Consider the following 17,593-nt stretch of genomic DNA (forward strand, 5'->3'; position numbering starts at 1 on the left):
TATTAAAGTCAGTGTGTATAAAACGAAAATACATTATGTACATGAAAGAATGTCACCGCTATAAATTTTAATCGTATTAATGGTAACCGTTAAAGAGTTTTGGTTAAAGGTCACAATTAAAGAGTAACCTAAACAGTTTTATGTAAGCTCATACGTGAGTACTGCTTTGTTTTTTTTTTTTCTCGCTTGCAGCGCCAACCACGCAAAATGGCGACTCCTGAGCGGAAAGCATTTTGTGTTCGGCAATTTAATAAAAGTGAATCTGTAACTTCAGTTCAACGTGCGTTTCGTTTAGTAAATAAGTATGTTAATGTGAGGTAACTAATTGTTTTATGTGTATTCATTGGTTTCCTGGCTGAAATAGTGGCCAATTCAATGGAATCTTACAAGGACGTAACTGCTAAAGAAAACCTTTTAATTTTTCCAAGAATGCTTGTTGCAAAGAAATACCTTCTGAAAATTACATTTATTTCACGGCAAGTAATTCACACTGTATTCTTACAACTATTACGCTAAAAAATTTAAGTGTCACATTTTTTCGTTTAATGATTTGTTAATTTTTACTGAGTTTTCACTAAAATTGGGATTTGTAAGCTAATTTGTAACTGCCTTGTGCAACCGCTACTAATGACCCACTGAGTAATATTTATTTTAATGAGATTATATCAGAACTCTAAAATGTGATATCAAATTTAGTAGATAAGTCTATTTTTAATCTATAAACTAGCCACAGTATACGTAATCGTTCGTGTAAATTTTAAGGATGAGAAAAGCTTAAAATCATCTCCCTTTACGTACATAAACAAACACCTATTTTAACAAAGAATTACCTAAGCGGACACAAAATAAATACATATATATATATGTGTTGAAAAAATTTATTATTTTATCAATATTTTCTTTTCGGAAATATACATGTATCAATTATAAAAGTAACTTATAAAATTCAATTTTTTTCCTTAATCTTAGAGATTAAATACTATAAAATAAATTTATAAGTAAAAATACATCTCTTTTTTCTTTTTTTTATTACACTAATAATATAATTCACTAAATTATACATGAAAATTTAGCATTCACAAAATCAATCTTGTGTGTGAGTGCATATAGTCATTTTCATCTACTTAAAGTATGTTGACTAATAAAATTTTCAAAATTGTAACAATTCACAAATATATAAATGAAAGTAATTTAAGAAATCTTACATAAGTTTATAGACATTAAATTAAAAAAGAGCAATTAACTTAAATTAAAGCTTAAATATAAAATTAAAAAAATTATATACAATAAAGTCAAAAATAAATATTTGAGGGTTGAAAACATGTCTATCAGTTACAACAGCATATAAAAACTTACTTAAATATTAAAGATTCTCTTCATCAATTTAATTTTTTCCGCTAAAGATTGACATGTAATTTTATATGTGTATATATATACATATATTTCTTTTTCAGGAAGAAAACTAACATTTCTGGAAGCACAAATTGAAAGATCTGTGTGTGTGTTTTTTTTAAATAGAGGAATTGTTAAATTTGTGTTCTTTCTATGCCGTGTACGATAATTATGAGCTATATAGTTTAAATGTATTTCCTTTACATACATACTTATTATTGCAGCTTTAATATACAATCTTTTAATACCCAATACCCTAAAAAGTTTAAAACTTTCCTTGGATAGGTACGTATGTTTTTAAATAACTCGTATAATAAGTTGTTGAATTTGTTGTAAGTGATTTAGTTGATGTTTTGCTCATTTATTCCCAGGCCAAAATTCCATACTGCAGAACAGACTGAAAAATAGCCTAGTAAAATATTTTAATTCCTACCAGAGACCATATAGCCCTAAGTCTTACGAATTTATTTACAATTTTGCTTGTAAGAAAATAAAAATGTTTTTGTTCCATTATAGATAAGATTCGAGCACCAAATCTAAGTATCTTATTCATGTAATCTTTCTGTGACAAAATACATATTTTTTGCAGTTAATGCTTATTTCGTTCCATACATGAAATTTTAGTACATGTTCAATCGGCTGACCAGAATTGTTGGCAGAGAAAGTGATATACGTACTTGGTTTTAAAATAGTTGTACTTTTACCACATAACGCATACTGGCTTTCAATCAAAGTCTACGGTAATAAGTTGTACGATTCCTTGACCCTTACATTACTCTTGTTTCCACTGTTTGTCATCTTGCCATGTATTTAGACCCATGTGGGTTTTGTGTAAAATACCAGAGAACAGTAGCATAATTATTTCTATCTATAGATTAATTAGATAACTCTACTTTGAGCTGGATATTTTTCTTCCGTGGATGTTTGCACTGACCAGGAACTCGCGGGGTGGACTATCCTCCATCTCTTCGTGGAACTCCAGCAGAACTGAGGGCAACATGTGTACCTGGGAGGAGGGCTAGAACTGGTCAGGGGATCCTGTGACAAATGCGAAGGGGGAATACATTATGCATCTGCGGCGGAGGGGGGTTGAAGGTGCCTGGGAAGGGGTTGCCAGGACGAGCGGTCTTGGGTCCGAGCCCAACCCTGCCCGTCCCTTGGGCCACGTGATAGTCAAGTGCGTCCTGGGCCGGGGGGTGGGGGAAGGTGGGCCTTGCGAAGGAAACACGAGAAACGGGCGGGTATTCCCCCTTTGAAGAGTCGGAATTCAGGGAAGATCCTTCTTCGCGCGCCCCCACCATCTTCATTCATCACGAGTTACCCGCGATGGGTGTGGGGGTCGGGATCCAGTTGCGTCTAGAGCAGTTGGAGGTGGGCTGAGTCATTTTGTTTGTTGTTCGGTTGAATGCCTCAACTACGCTGCTATCAACGCTAACGGGAATTATTATTTTGTCCTGAAGACTTTTACTTTTACAGATTTTATTTTCACGTGGACAAAAATCATCCGGATAGTGCATTTTCTGATTTCAAGATTATACCAACTGCATCATCCAACACTTGATAATGAAGTAAGCCCTCTCAACTGACTGAGATTTGTTCTTATAGAATTATCTCACCAATATTGTTCTCTTCATACGCACCGATAAAGATGGAATACAATTTAACTGGGACTGAAATCACCAAATGTTCTAAGAGTAGGATCTTATTTTAAGAAACAGAAAAGTCTTTTGTATGCTTTTCTTAATCATAAACTGCATGAACAATAAATTCAAAATTGTGGAGTACATGCGATTGAGCTTTTTAAATTGAAACCAAATAATTTTTCAGGGTTTTTTACAAGGGAAATCATTTATTTATATAGACTATATTGTAAAGTAGGTTTCTTAAAATTCTAGAAATAGAAACACACAAGTTAAAGTTTTACACATTTATTTAGAAAAATTACACAAATGAATATTAGGTTAAGGCATTAAGCGTTTTGGTAAGCAAAGTCTTTAACGCTGTACTAACTGTCCCGTAGAATCCAAAACTGTTTCATCGATCCCAGTTCCACCTGGTTCGCAAGTCACAGGCTCAGGAACACAGGTTTCCGACTGGACATTTTCTTCGGTGACTGCTTCGGCGAGACATAAACGACTACGTCTGTGACCACGGCTGGGTGCCTCGGTGCTATTTGGGTCCGGTTCACTGACTGAACTACGAAGAGACGCACGTCGTTTGGGCGTCTGCGTAGATGCATCGCAGGGCGCAGCAGGTTTCAACCTGTCCGTGTGTGGTGTTGCTCGTGCAGACGAGGGAACTACCTAGTCGATGCTAGCTGGAAGGATTGTGTGGACTCTCATGTGACAGACGGCACAGTTTCCAGGTTCGCAGCTATCTAGCAGCTGCTGAGTTGGTCCGAAGGACACAGGAAAGTGTGAAAACCGCCAATGCTGAGCGCCTCCATCACAGGTTTCTGTATATGTACGTAGATACCCGGAATCCCAGTAGCTGTACTCGACACTGCTGAAGCTAGGTCTCATGCTCATGTTACCTCCGGTCCGGAAGGGCAGGAGGACAAGGGGAGTAATCTCAGAAAGTGGTTCTAAAGTTCGTGAAACCCAAGTGCTTTTATTAACAAAACTTGTAATAACAACATGACATCCTTCAATACACGCATGCTCAGATATGACAACCTTCTGATTTCTTATTTTGACGATTAAAGCAAGTGCCCACGAGGTCTGTGAACAGAAAAATATAATTAACAATATTGGATCACATCTATATTTCACACACATTAAATTAACGCCTTGTTGTAAAGCAAACGGCAAATTATATTAGCAGAAAATATGAACATCAAATCATTTGGTTTTTGGCACATTCAATATTACGTTAAATAACTGTACTAACATGACTTTAACATTTGCCAAAAATATCAAATAACAATTAGAGAATAAAAAAAGTGAAAGAAAATAATCAAGGAGAACTGACATGAAATCGCTTATAGTTTGGTTAAATATTATCTGTAACTAGTTTACCCAGATAATAAAGAAATATCGATTAAACTTGAAATACATTGTCTCTCATCGTGGTCTGATTCTTTAAAGTTATTAAACAGTATTTCTGGTGTAAGTCTCAATACCGAATTTATGACGCTTAAAACGTTTACGTTCTTACACACACTTGTAGTCAGCGAGTCGTATTCAAAAGTCTCCTGATTACTGACAGCGGTATGCCATGGTGCCCCGCCAATATTGCGGCGAGCAGTCTTTATCTTTACTCGCCTCGTCAGTCGTTCTACGAAGTAGCTGCGTACTGAAGTTCACACAGGAGTGATCGTTACATTGATCGTGTAGTCCGGGAACTTATAACAGTAAAGTCGAATCCCGTAACGTAAAACTACGTTGGTTACGTTACGGTAAGCCTCAACGTATAGCAAGTTGGTACACGTTACGTTATGCGGTACTCGACCTCTCCTCCGTCTCTTGCCACACTGCACTACTGCCGTTTTACTTTCAACACCAGTCAAACATTTACTTATCCCGTAACCTTTACGAGACAGTTCCCTTCATTCTACAGACGAGGCAAATTTTCTGTTTCCCCACTCTGCGAAAATTCTAAGTCCAAACTAATTCGGCTTGAATTTATGCTAAGTCCTTCGTGGACTTGTAATATTTCTACTAGGTTGAAAATTTTTCAGAGTCCCTTACGGACTTAGATTCTGACGGCGTCTCTTACCGTTTTCTTGCTGAAGCGGTCGCCACGTCGTCGGGCAGCGTGACGGAGGAGGCCGGTGGTGTAGATAGTCGTCACTGCAGGTTCATGCTGCTGGGCCAGTCGGAGACTGCCTGCAGAAGCGATTTTTTTCCTATCCTATGTTAATTCTAAGTGTGTAGGGGAGGGTCCAGGTTAGGGGAGGACCTAAGTGTGTCTCAGGCCGAAGCCTATACACTCTACCATGCGGGTTTTTAACCATGCAGGACAAGGGCGCGTGCATCGTGTGCTTATTGGGGTTTACTGGCCAGCCATGGCTGCGATTGGCGCCATGAGTGACGCCCCATTGGTCGCCTAGCTAAAAAGCTAGCTAATGTGACCCAGGTAAAACCTGCATAGACACAGGGAAAACCCTGGGCCGGTTCATGCGGGGATCAAATATCATGCATTAAGCAAGCAGGTAACTACTGGACAAGAGGGAAGAAGGGTCCAGGTAAGAAGAGTTGGAGGGGCTGAAAAATCAACCATGCTGGAGTTGGGTGCTTGGGCCTTGCGGCCCGCATTTAAAGGTTGGGAACTCCTGGGTTATTATTAACCAGGGGCGCATGCGCCCCCAGGGGCGGGCGACTTCACGCGTCAGCCCAGCCACAGCTGCCCAGGCAGCCACAGTTAAAACAGAAGTGGGCAGACGAGCCAGTAAACCAGCTCGAACTGCTGGCTCTCGGAGCGAAAGGCAGCCTGACATTGCACCATCTTCATCTTCCTTCTTCCAGTCAACAGCCAACGACCTTTCAAGCCAGGGGTAAGTCGTTCAGGCGAATGAAGTATCTTGCGAGTCGGACCCTCTTGCCCCCCAAATTCCCGGGTCGGTTGAATGTCACGCTGCCCAGGCTACCACTGGCTCCAACAGGGCCCCAACTTGAAGGCACCGCTATCTCTTCCTTCAGAATTCCGATGCTGTTCAGTTCCGTTGCGCGCGCAGCAGTCCACAGCTCCGCAAGTTCCAGCCCGCAGTTCGTCTACACTTCGCATCCAGGGCACATCGAGCTCCCCTGCGGTGCCTTCGCTGACGGAACTGCTTTCTGCCGCGCGCCGAGCTACATTCAGGTTACCTTTCACCCCGATAGCCGTGATAACGACTCCACAGGCCGGCCATTGGTCCACGGACTGCCATTGGTTATTCACAGCCACCCCAGCTAGATTGCAACTCTCGAGCTGGGCTCCCGTATCCGCCACCCGCGGGACGCGGTCGGTAGCAGTTGGCGCTGCTAGGCCGCCTCCCGTACGCACACAAATCCCGCACGCACTGCCAGCCTTCGGTTACCCAATAGGGCGCAGGGAACTTCCAGCCAACAGCCCGCGAGAGAGATGCGCACGCCCCGAGAGACGACCGCCGACCCTGCAGAAGCGTTGGCTGGGCCGGTTTATATAGTCCGCCGGGGCCTGACCGAGGAACAGTCTGGATACCCGCCGGCGGAAGTACGTCACGTCGGTAGTTCCGGACGAAGCCCGCGAAGCCGGGCGGAGTCGAAGCGGCCCGAGCGGCCCCTACGAATCGAACATTGCGCGCCCCTGTGCTGCGGGTGGTATCCAACAGAAGGGCAGGGACGCAGTCTGGTTGTCTTATAGTTACGCAGTGCGAAACTGCGTAACACTCACATCGTGTAAACGTTTGCAGGACGAAACGAAAACATCTTCTTGCATGTCGGACAACACCTGAAGGCACGAATGTTTGCACGTATTTGTATATATTTAGGCTCCTAATTACACTGCGATGGCCATTTCCGCATTAGCTGCGAGTTTGTACAGGCACATACTCGTTCAAATGTGACGTGTTGATGCACGCCATGCATTGGATTAGGCACTAATTATTATGATTTAGCATACATAGATTTATAACAATGTCTTTTAAAATTAATCAAGTTATATGCGCCGGCTAAGCTGATTCATTGGTGAACACATAAAACACTTATTTGCAGACAACTGGGAGAGTAACGAAGGTCATTACTGATGAAGGCAGATATGCAAGTTAATTAAAAGAACATTATTATAGTTTGCAAAGTTTTCATTAGTTAATGCTTAGTATAAGGCACAATGACTTCAAAAACGTATTGCGATAGTCTTCGTAAACACACTCCTATTATGCATTGCCTTTTCGGCAAGCCCTTATTTCTGAGCAAACTGAAAACATACATATAAGCATTCAGCATCCTTTAAACTAGTAAGACTGGCATAAACTGTATAAAAAGTTTACCTAATATCGTCACATTAATGTCATATTAGTAGGTACGCCATACTAAAACCAACAAAAACACAGTGAATATCAATAAAGCCTTTTAAAAAAATTAATTGGGAAGTGCTAATTGCTGATTGTCTGAAAACTATACTGAATACGAATCAACAGGCTTAATAGAAACACATGCATATTCTCTATAAGTACCTGGAATTGCTTAGAGTTCTTTAAAGCTGCATGAAAACGTAAAACCAGTCTATAATACTCAGACATATATCAGTAGACAGTCCAAGGTTAATTTCTCTTGTTGATGTGGAAATGTTTAAATAAATCAAGTGTGCCATAGAGAACGAGTTATTTATAACTGTAGTGAAATTTTAAACAATGATTGTTCAAGCGGACTGGGAATTATGAAATTGTTTAAAAAAAAACTTTTTTTATGTTTTTGCAGATTATTTTTCTTCATAATGTTAGCTTTAAAATGACATATTACACTAAGGGTAAATACTAAAATAATTTAGTTAAAAATAATAATTTAAAAGTTGTGATTTTTAGGAAAAACCCTCAAAGTACGAATACAATTACAAAATTCAATGTTCAATAACTTTTTATTTTAAAATGCTATTATATTGGGACTTTTATAGTTAGAAAGATATTTTTTCCCTATTTCGATGTTGGTATTAGAAACCATGTTGAGGCTGTTGTTTGTTTTTTTATAGCAGCTAATACACACTAGTATTTTTAAGTAAAATTTTCAACTGTTTTAGGTGTTTTTACATTTTGTATATTATCAGAGTCCTTCTTTAGGGTTTAAAATGACTAAAAGTAAGAAACTCTTCAAAAAGAGGACAAATGTTGGCAAACAAAAGCCTATATTAGTGTGTGAGCCACATGGTGTTGAGGTTATGAATGAACCAGTTGAGGTTAGTTCCAACAATGAAGTGCTTCAGTGTTCATCTGAGAAGAAACTCAATGTAAATATTTACAACACATTTGAAAATAACTGTGACTCAAATGAAATTATTAATTTATCTGTTTTACAAGAAGCTATTCAGAAGTTTGTTGTCTGTAAAAGTTGCAGTGGCATTGTTTCTCTATGTTCAAAGAGAGGTGTTGGTCTTGCCTGTGAAATGGTTTTGCATTGTAGTGTGTGTGAGGAGAAACTAGAGTTTTCTAATTGTAAGAAATATCATTATTCTACAGAAAATAAAAAAGTAAGTTATGATGTAATTAATTTGAGACTGGTTTATGGGTTACGTAGTATTCGGAAAGGAGGAAGAGCTGGCGAGACGCTTTGTGGTGCCCTGAACTTACCCAAACCTCCATCGAAGTTTCAACGCTATGTAAGCATTTTAGGTTCTGCTGTAGAAAAAGTATGCAAAGACTCAATGAAATCAGTTATGGAAGAAGAAGTAGCACAAAATAATAATGATCGTGATTTTACAGTTTCCCTTGATGGGTCGTGGCATCGTAGAGGGCATGTTTCACTGCATGGTGTTGTAACATGTACGAGTGTTGATACGGGTAAAGTTATAGATGTAGACATTTTATAAAAGCACTGTACATGCAAGGATAAACTAAAAGGTCAGCATGAAGAAGCATGCACTGCAAACTACAAAGGCACTAGTGGTGGCATGGAGGTTTCTGGTGTTGTAAACATTTTCAATCGATCCATATCACAGTACAATGTACGATATACAAACTATTTAGGTGATGGTGATTGCAAGGGACACAAAGCTGTTCTTCAGGCTGCCCCTTATGGCGATAAAACAGTATCAAAATTAGAATGCTTAGGGCATGTACAAAAGAGGATGGGTACTAGGTTGAAAAATTTGAAAATCAAATTGCAGGGAAAGAAACTAGAAGATGGCAAAGTTTTTGGTGGCCGAGGACGAGTTACTGATTCAGCCATAGCGGACATTCAAAAATATTATGGTTTGGCAATAAGAAGAAATTCAAATAATCTTCAAGGAATGAGAGAGAGTGTATGGGCAGAGAATTTCCATTTACTATCATCGGATGAAGACCCCCAGCATGGACTCTGTCCTAAGGGTTCAGAAAGTTGGTGTAAATATCAGCGTGCAAAGAGTAAAGGGGAATGTTATAAACATGCTGATCACTTTCACCTTCCTCGTGTCGTGGTTGAAGAAATGAAACCCATATTTAGAGACCTAAGTGAGCCCGAGTTGCTGAAGAAATGTTTACATGGAAGGACACAAAATCCAAATGAGAGTGTAAACAGTGTTACCTGGAACAGACTTCCCAAAACTACATTTGTGGGTTTCCGTACCTTGCATTTTGGAGTGTGGGATGCTGTTTCATAATTCAATGATGGAAATTTGGTGGTGTGTCATGTGTATGAAAGATTGGGTTTCCCTCCTGGTAAAAATTGTGTGGAAGCAATGAAGAGACTAGACAGCTACAGAATAGACGAAGCAAACCGTGTGGTGAAAAATATTGAAATGAAAGCCAGGCAGAAGAGGAATGCAGCAAAACGGAAGTTGGAGGATCTGTATGAGCAGCAAGAAGACCCGGATGAGCCATCATATGGAGCTGGAATGTATTAGAATGTTAAGTGAGATTGTATTGTATACAGTATTTACTTTAAATGCATTTTTTCTCAAAATAAACATTTTCTCTGCAAATGCCCCTTTTTCTCAGGAACTATTCGAGATAGAATAATGAAACTTGGAACATAAATTGCTAGTATGATTATGCAACTTTTAACACAAGATTATTTTTCTAAATTAATTAGAAAAAATGTTATTGCAAAAAATTTTGATAAAATTTTGTAAAGAAATTTTAAAATGCTAAATATTTCCCCCCCCCCCCCCCAATTATACCACAACACAATACAATTTCCTTATGTCTATTCCATAAATAAGGCTTCATGAATACGTAAAACAAATTTTCAACATGCTGTGACAAAAGGATCCTGAGAAAATGGGACATTAAGATGCTAATTTTAACACTGTCAAGATAGGGCATTCCCGGTCCCCTTAAGGCAGTGATTAAAAAGACAATTAGAATTATGATTTTTTTTCAAAAAATAATATATATTATTAAAAAATATCTGCGCACATGTAAAAGCAGATCCTTTATTCATATCTTTGCTTTTGCTTAAACGACAGAAATCAGTCTCTAAATACTTTCTAGAAACTAACATTAACCTTTTTGAACACCTTCAACATTTAAAATTTAACACTACAAATTTCCACAAAAAAATGATTTTATTTAACATGTCAAATATATGTAGGTATGCCGACAAATATACGTATACAATATCTCTACATTTTAATGACAACTAAGGTTTGTCCAAATTTTAATGCATTAATTTTGTTCCTTTTTATAACTTCAAATTATAACATTAAGTATTAAAGAATGGTTTTACATTAACAAATTTAAATTGGCTCACCAATAAGCTAAAGTACATCCCCCGATGATCGCGGAAGTTAATTTATACGAATGAATCACGCAGGTCCGCCATCGCTTCAAGATTTCTGAGACTTCTGCAGGTGGCAGCACTGTGTTTACACATTTCCGTTCCAATCGACTTCCGTCCCATTCACGAAATTACTACTACAAAATGCCGTATAACGAGAGCTAAGATGTTTAAACATCAAAAAAAGTTGTATTTCGATAGCACGCGAGTTATTCGCGATTGCCGCGTATGGAAAGGTAGCGACTGAAAATTCAAATGTGACGTCAGTTAGACGTGGGTCGTGTTGTAATGAACGGCCTGTAGCTACATGTCGAGCCCGTAGATTTATGGACTGCCGCTTTTGACTCTCGGGGTGAGTGCTTGGAAACGTGGGTGTGTGTGATGGGGGGAGGGGGAAATTGGGGTGTGTCTCACCTACCCCTCCGCGCGCTGGGTCAATGGTTGGGGGGGGGGGGGGGTGGGGATGATGAAGTGAGTCGCGTTTGCTTCATCAGCGAGGTAAATAATTAATGTCCCGAATCTCTGACGCGAAGCCCGCCGACATCAAAAAGGCGCGAGACCCCATGCAGTGTTTCCAGCTCATTTCACGTTTTGCTTAGCAATCATTAGTGTGCGCTTTAAGAAATAAATCTTTTAGTAAAGTAAACACAAATATGCTCTTTATTTGCTTTTTCGAACACGATGAGAAAATAAGAAATATATATGTCATATAGCTATGATATTAGTTTGTAGAAAGCTGTACTTGCTAATTAGATAAATACAAATGTAAATTTAAATTAAAATGAAAACATATTTCATGTTATAATTACCTATATTTCGAATAAGTTTACAAAAAATATTCCTAGCGTGTAGAACAAATTGTTGCCACAGTTTAGCGTGATAATTAGCTCAATACTTGTAAGAGAAAATATTTATTATTTATTTTAGTCAGAAAAGCAGTTGTAAATATTTTATAAATTATCTTGCATGTGGACAGACGTGAATCACTCAAATTCGCTCAAGATATGTCAATAAAATTCTGGGTGATAGGGAAGTAGTTGAAAACGCATTGGACACAATCGTGTTGATTAGCTGATGAAATATGCATAAACTAAAAAGTTATCCCTGAATATCCGAAATTTGAATTCCCATGATTTTTTTACCTTACGTTTTCTCTACAACTGTCTATCCAACGAAACATTTCTTCCCCCCAAGTAGCATTGGCTTTCTGCAAATGTAAGTTTATGTCTTCGTAAAGTTCTTTAGTGCATTACTGCCAATGTGTTCAATTTTTAAACCAAACTTTTGCGAGGACATTTTATAATCAAAATTCACAATCTAAAAACATTAACACTTGTTGCAACATCACGGATATTTAATTGAATCTTAAAAAGATTCAAGTTTAATTTCGGAAGTTGATTTTGTTCTATTGTAAACTTTTCATTTATCTGTTGGTACTTTTAAAGACGAGAGACCTTTCTGCCATTTTATACACATGTTTGCTTCAATACTCTAAAAAGTTTGGTTGAAACCAATAGGTTAAATTAAAATATCTATGCCACGTATTTACAAGGCATGACAAATAAATTTCTCGTAAAATATACCAGATAAATGTCATTACTGGGTTCGTAAAAAAATCCATCCACACTGTTAATCTGTAGTGAGCCAAGTGCATGCGTGAAGTTGTGTGACTACGTGGTAATTATTCCGGCGCAGCGCAGCAGAAATGTGTTAACATTCGTGACGCTAATGGCCTTCCGTCAATATTCCCAACTTCCCCCGAATAACGAGGCATGAAGGCAAAGAGTGGCTTGTTCGTGTGGAAGAGGAGGCCGGCTGGGACGTGAACAGCGAGTCGAAGGCTTCAGGAGGAAAAAAAGGGAACGGGAAAAAGCGCCTTGTCAGCGCACCATATAAATGGAAATCAAGCCCTCTTCCCCCTCAAGATTTCTCTTTCCCCGGGCCGCGTTCTCCTAGCCCGGCGAGGACGTGGTTAAAGTGTATTTAATGGAGTTTCTCGTGGATGTCCTACCAGACGCTTCGTTAGCCGGCCAAGTGAGCAGCCGGCTCTGCTGAAGGCTCAGTCCGGCCAAGTGAGCAGCTGGCTCTGCTGAAGTCTCTGGACCGGCCAAGTGAGCAGCCAGCTAGGCTGGAGGCTCTGTCCGGCCAAGTGGGCAGCCGGCTCTGCTGAAGGCTCTGGACCGGCCAAGTGAGCAACCAGCTAGGCTGGAGGCTCTGTCCGGCCAAGTGGGCAGCCGGCTAGGCTGGAGGCTCAGTCCGGCCAAGTGGGCAGCCGGCTCTGCTGAAGGCTCAGAACAGGCCAAGTGGGCAGTCGACTAGGCTGGAGGCTCTGTCCGGCCAAGTGAGCAGCTGGCTCTGCTGAAGGCTCAGAACAGGCCAAGTGGGCAGCCGGCTAGGCTGGAGTCTCTGTCCGGCCAAGTGGGCAGCCGGCTCTGCTGAAGGCTCAGAACAGGCCAAGTGGGCAGCCGACTAGGCTGGAGTCTCTGTCCGGCCAAGTGGGCAGCTGGCTCTGCTGAAGGCTCAGAACAGGCCAAGTGGGCAGCCGGCTAGGCTGGAGTCTCTGTCCGGCCAAGTGGGCAGCCGGCTCTGCTGAAGGCTCAGAACAGGCCAAGTGGGCAGCCGACTAGGCTGGAGGCTGAGTCCGGCCAAGTGGGCAGCCGGCTCTGCTGAAGGCTCAGAACAGGCCAAGTGGGCAGCCGGCTAGGCTGGAGTCTCTGTCCGGCCAAGTGGGCAGCCGGCTCTGCTGAAGGCTCAGAACAGGCCAAGTGGGCAGTCGACTAGGCTGGAGTCTCTGTCCGGCCAAGTGGGCAGCCGGCTCTGCTGAAGGCTCAGAACAGGCCAAGTGGGCAGCCGACTAGGCTGGAGTCTCTGTCCGGCCAAGTGGGCAGCTGGCTCTGCTGAAGGCTCAGAACAGGCCAAGTGGGCAGCCGACTAGGCTGGAGTCTCTGTCCGGCCAAGTGGGCAGCCGGCTCTGCTGAAGGCTCAGAACAGGCCAAGTGGGCAGCCGACTAGGCTGGAGGCTGAGTCCGGCCAAGTGGGCAGCCGGCTAGGCTGGAGGCCCAATCCGGCAAAGTGGGCAGCCGGCTCTGCTGAAGGCTCAGAACAGGCCAAGTGGGCAGCCGACTAGGCTGGAGGCTGAGTCCGGCCAAGTGGGCAGCCGGCTAGGCTGGAGGCCCAATCCGGCAAAGTGGGCAGCCGGCTCTGCTGAAGGCTCAGAACAGGCCAAGTGGGCAGCCGACTAGGCTGGAGGCTGAGTCCGGCCAAGTGGGCAGCCAGCTAGGCTGGAGGCCCAATCCGGCAAAGTGGGCAGCCGGCTCTGCTGAAGGCTCAGAACAGGCCAAGTGGGCAGCCGACTAGGCTGGAGGCTGAGTCCGGCCAAATGGGCAGCCGGCTCTGCTGAAGGCTCTGGACCGGCCAAGTGGGCAGCCGGCTCTGCTGAAGGCTCAGAACAGGCCAAGTGGGCAGCCGACTAGGCTGGAGGCTGAGTCCGGCCAAATGGGCAGCCGGCTCTGCTGAAGGCTCTGGACCGGCCAAGTGGGCAGCCGGCTCTGCTGAAGGCTCTGTTCGTCCAAGTGGGCAGCCTGCTCTGCTGAAGGCTTTGGACCGGCCAAGTGAGCAGCCGGCTCTGCTGAAGGCTCTGGACCAGCCAAGTAGGCAGTCGGTGTAACCATAACGTGAGTGGGACACTCGATCCCAAGATGGCGGTCATGAAATCACGATTCAAGATGTCGGAGAGTTCTAGAAAACTAAATGAAGCTACAAGGCTCCAATTATAGCCAAGCTACAACACTATATTTGTAGCCCAGCTGCAAGAGCACATTTGTAGCCATCTACAATGCTACATTTGTTGCCAGGGTACAAGGTTACAATCGTAGCCAGGTGGAGCAACATCCGATTATATGTTTTTGTAAATCTGAGAAATGCCATAATTTATAGAAGATTAAAAAAAGTCAAGTAACTCTTGCAAACCTAGCGAAGCCTTTCTTCTCGTTCGTACATGAGAGAGCATCATAACATCTTAATTAAAATTACAATAAACAATATATAATAATAACAACAATTGGCGATTCTGTTGTTAAGAAGCGGATCTACTTAGATAATGTATCATTTTTAAAGAAAATTTTTACTTTTGATGATGGATTATTTAAAATCAATTTAAAACTCTCACTATGCATCTGGTATTAGTTTATTTATAATCAAATTGATTTTGAAGCGTTGCCTGGAGTGGTATTGAAAGGTCACCGGTGTAGTTATTGCAACAAGGAGTTTATCTTGAGAAAAATTGCTAAGTACCATAAGAGGAGCAAGTGTATTTTTGTCCTTTACAAAAATCATTTAGTTGCGACCAGTGGCATACATAATTTATCCAAAGAAATATCTAAACTAAACATTGCAAGATATGTACATACAATCAAGCTGACCAATGATAACGAGGACGAGTGGATTGAAAGTTGACATTTCATCATTCAGGATGGCGACCTCAGAATCCAAAATAGTGGAATCAAAGATGGTGGAATCAAATATGTTGCAATCAAAGATGGTGTAAACAAAGATGGCCGAATCAAATATGGTGGACGGGATGTCAGAATTCAAAATGGCAGAAAAAATCTAGAAAACAAATTGGAGGAAGAATCTGAAAGATAAAATGGCGGCTTCAAAATGGCGTTATATAAGATGGCGTTCTGTACCAAGGTCTGACCCAAATAGTGACCAGAATCAAGGTCACGCTCAATATAATACAATATATGTGTCGTAACATTAGAATCCAAGATGACGAACGGCACCACTGTACCACATCTATGAACCAGAGGTAGGACCGGCCAATACATTCTATTTACAGTTGTTTAATATTTTGTTATATATATATACTTGAACATCTTGGTGAAAACGAATTTTATGTCGATGCAGTTATTCAAAATTTCTATTAAACTAAGTACGATATCTGTTCTTTCGGTGGAAAAAATATAGTTTATATTATCCACATATGTTTTTGATAATGTACAGTCAAAAATATTTAAGTGAATATAATTATAATTTTTTTTTGCATCCTTTAAAATCAACCACCACATCGCACGAAGACTGGTAAACAAGCTGACCTGGAGATATTTCCTAAATCCATGGCACACGACCTGAAGGTTGACTGGACTGGTATTCGAATTTAAAAGTTTCAACAATGCACCTCCTCTCTTGCTATTAGTAAAAATTAACGTCGTTATTCCTAGTGTGCGTGGTAGGTTTATGTTGCACTTATACGTGGAACTATAAACACCTGTTAAGTTTATTTATGAATCTAATTTCCTATTATTTCTCAGTTAAATTAATAAAAAAAATTTTTTGTATTAGACTTGAGCATGTACAGCAAACATATAAATGCATAGGTGTATACATATTAAACAATGTAAATAAATTTTTTTATTGTTTTTAATCATAGGAAACATGTTTTTTTACTGGTTATGTACATTAAGAAACTGAATTGAATAATCTACTTAAGCACAAAAAGAAAATTGGTAATTGAATTACGAAGAGTTCTTATCCCTATTACGATCGGTTATTTTATTTTAATAAATATCTATTTTTAATTTTTTTGAAGTATGTGTTTTAATTCGAGATACTATTAAAAAAAGGAAAAATTTTTGTTTAGAAATTGGTAAAGGACGTAGACACGTTAAAAGTTAGTAGGGTGCCCAAAGCCACGCGGGATCAAAAATTCTTAATTTTAATAAATATACTTCCGAAACGTCGTCAAAAAGCCGGTTGTGGTGGTGGTTCAGCCATTACTGGCCTGAAAAGCCACCAGGCCACAAGCCGAGAGAGTGTTCCTAATGGCCGAAGCATCGCACTGAACGCTTGGCTCACGCATATTAAAAAATAATAATAACAAAAAAATGTAGCCTCGCAGCTCTTTCTCCATAGTCTTGAGTCCTTGCGGTTTCCACCATTTATACTCCGCCTCCACTCCTCTTCCAACTTATAGCCTTCACTCCTTATAGCCTCCCTCACTCTTTCCTATACAGCCACCGTTACCCCCCTCCCCCAACACTCTTGCCCGCCAGACAGCACGCTTTAACCGCTCCGGGCCAAGCGAACCCACTTCAGTCTTTTCCTTTTCATAAAACTAATGACCTTTCACAGGTAATTGATTCCTGAGGTCAAGCACATGGCAAGAGGCGAAAGAAAATCTGCGATGGGTAAAAGAGGTAAAAAAAAAATTAACTAGAAATTGCCCATTCCGGCTATACTTTCTTTTTTTTTACTTTCTTCCCCGTGACTTTCCCAGCTTTCGCTTTCTTTTTATCTGCCGAAATGGTGGTTCGGTTCGTGTGAACAGATTGGCGGTTCATTTTTGCAAAGCACTCTCTGGTCTTCCACCTTTTTTATTATTATTTTTTTAGCAATGCCTTTGGCCGTCGGCTTGAATTAATTTCGTGAATTCCCGGATGGGGACCACTCTGCGGAATTCGCAATTTCCTTCTTTCGCGGGGTCCACTCGTGTTCTCGGCTCCAAGCCACGCATTAATCCTCGGGTTCCGGTAATTAAACACTTGCGGCGATTAGTAATGTGCGGCACAGAGTACCGGCGGGACCCTTACCAGCAAATCAAAGAAATGGCTGCTGTGAAGTTACAGGCTTTTAATTTCCTCGCCGCACTCAATTCCATCCCCAGGTTCTACTCGGGAAAGTAAATGAAAAAAAATTCCATCCCCATTTTTTTTTAAAAAATACGCAGTTGATCAAAGACTAACGGTAGTGTAACTTAATTGGTATCCGTATGAAAGTAAAAAATAAGACACAAATTATATAATCTTTTACATGAATTTTAAAATGTGGTACCT

General features: G+C 40.8%; 1 protein-coding gene across 1 annotated transcript; it reads left to right on the forward strand.

Annotated features, from left to right (window-relative positions):
- Positions 1-2,459: 2,459 nt before the first annotated feature.
- On the forward strand, positions 2,460-14,427 carry LOC134537969 (circumsporozoite protein-like). Its single transcript, XM_063378987.1, has 7 exons — positions 2,460-2,598; positions 5,126-5,207; positions 12,775-12,832; positions 12,933-13,063; positions 13,642-13,717; positions 14,148-14,217; positions 14,264-14,427. The coding sequence occupies exons 1-7, from the start codon at positions 2,460-2,462 to the stop codon at positions 14,425-14,427; spliced, it is 720 nt and encodes a 239-aa protein (XP_063235057.1).
- The last annotated feature ends 3,166 nt before the right edge of the window (positions 14,428-17,593 follow it).

Source organism: Bacillus rossius, chromosome 12 (assembly GCF_032445375.1).
Source record: "Bacillus rossius redtenbacheri isolate Brsri chromosome 12, Brsri_v3, whole genome shotgun sequence".
Taxonomy (NCBI): domain Eukaryota; kingdom Metazoa; phylum Arthropoda; class Insecta; order Phasmatodea; family Bacillidae; genus Bacillus; species Bacillus rossius.

Bases quoted from the DNA above. Each gene is read 5' to 3' on its own strand.
- LOC134537969 (XM_063378987.1), top strand. From the start codon at position 2,460: ATGCATCTGCGGCGGAGGGGGGTTGAAGGTGCCTGGGAAGGGGTTGCC. The intron at 5,208-12,774 runs GTCGGAGACTGC...ATGTCCTACCAG, and splicing joins AGGTTCATGCTGCTGGGCCA to ACGCTTCGTTAGCCGGCCAA. The intron at 13,064-13,641 runs GTGGGCAGTCGA...TGTCCGGCCAAG, and splicing joins GAAGGCTCAGAACAGGCCAA to TGGGCAGCTGGCTCTGCTGA.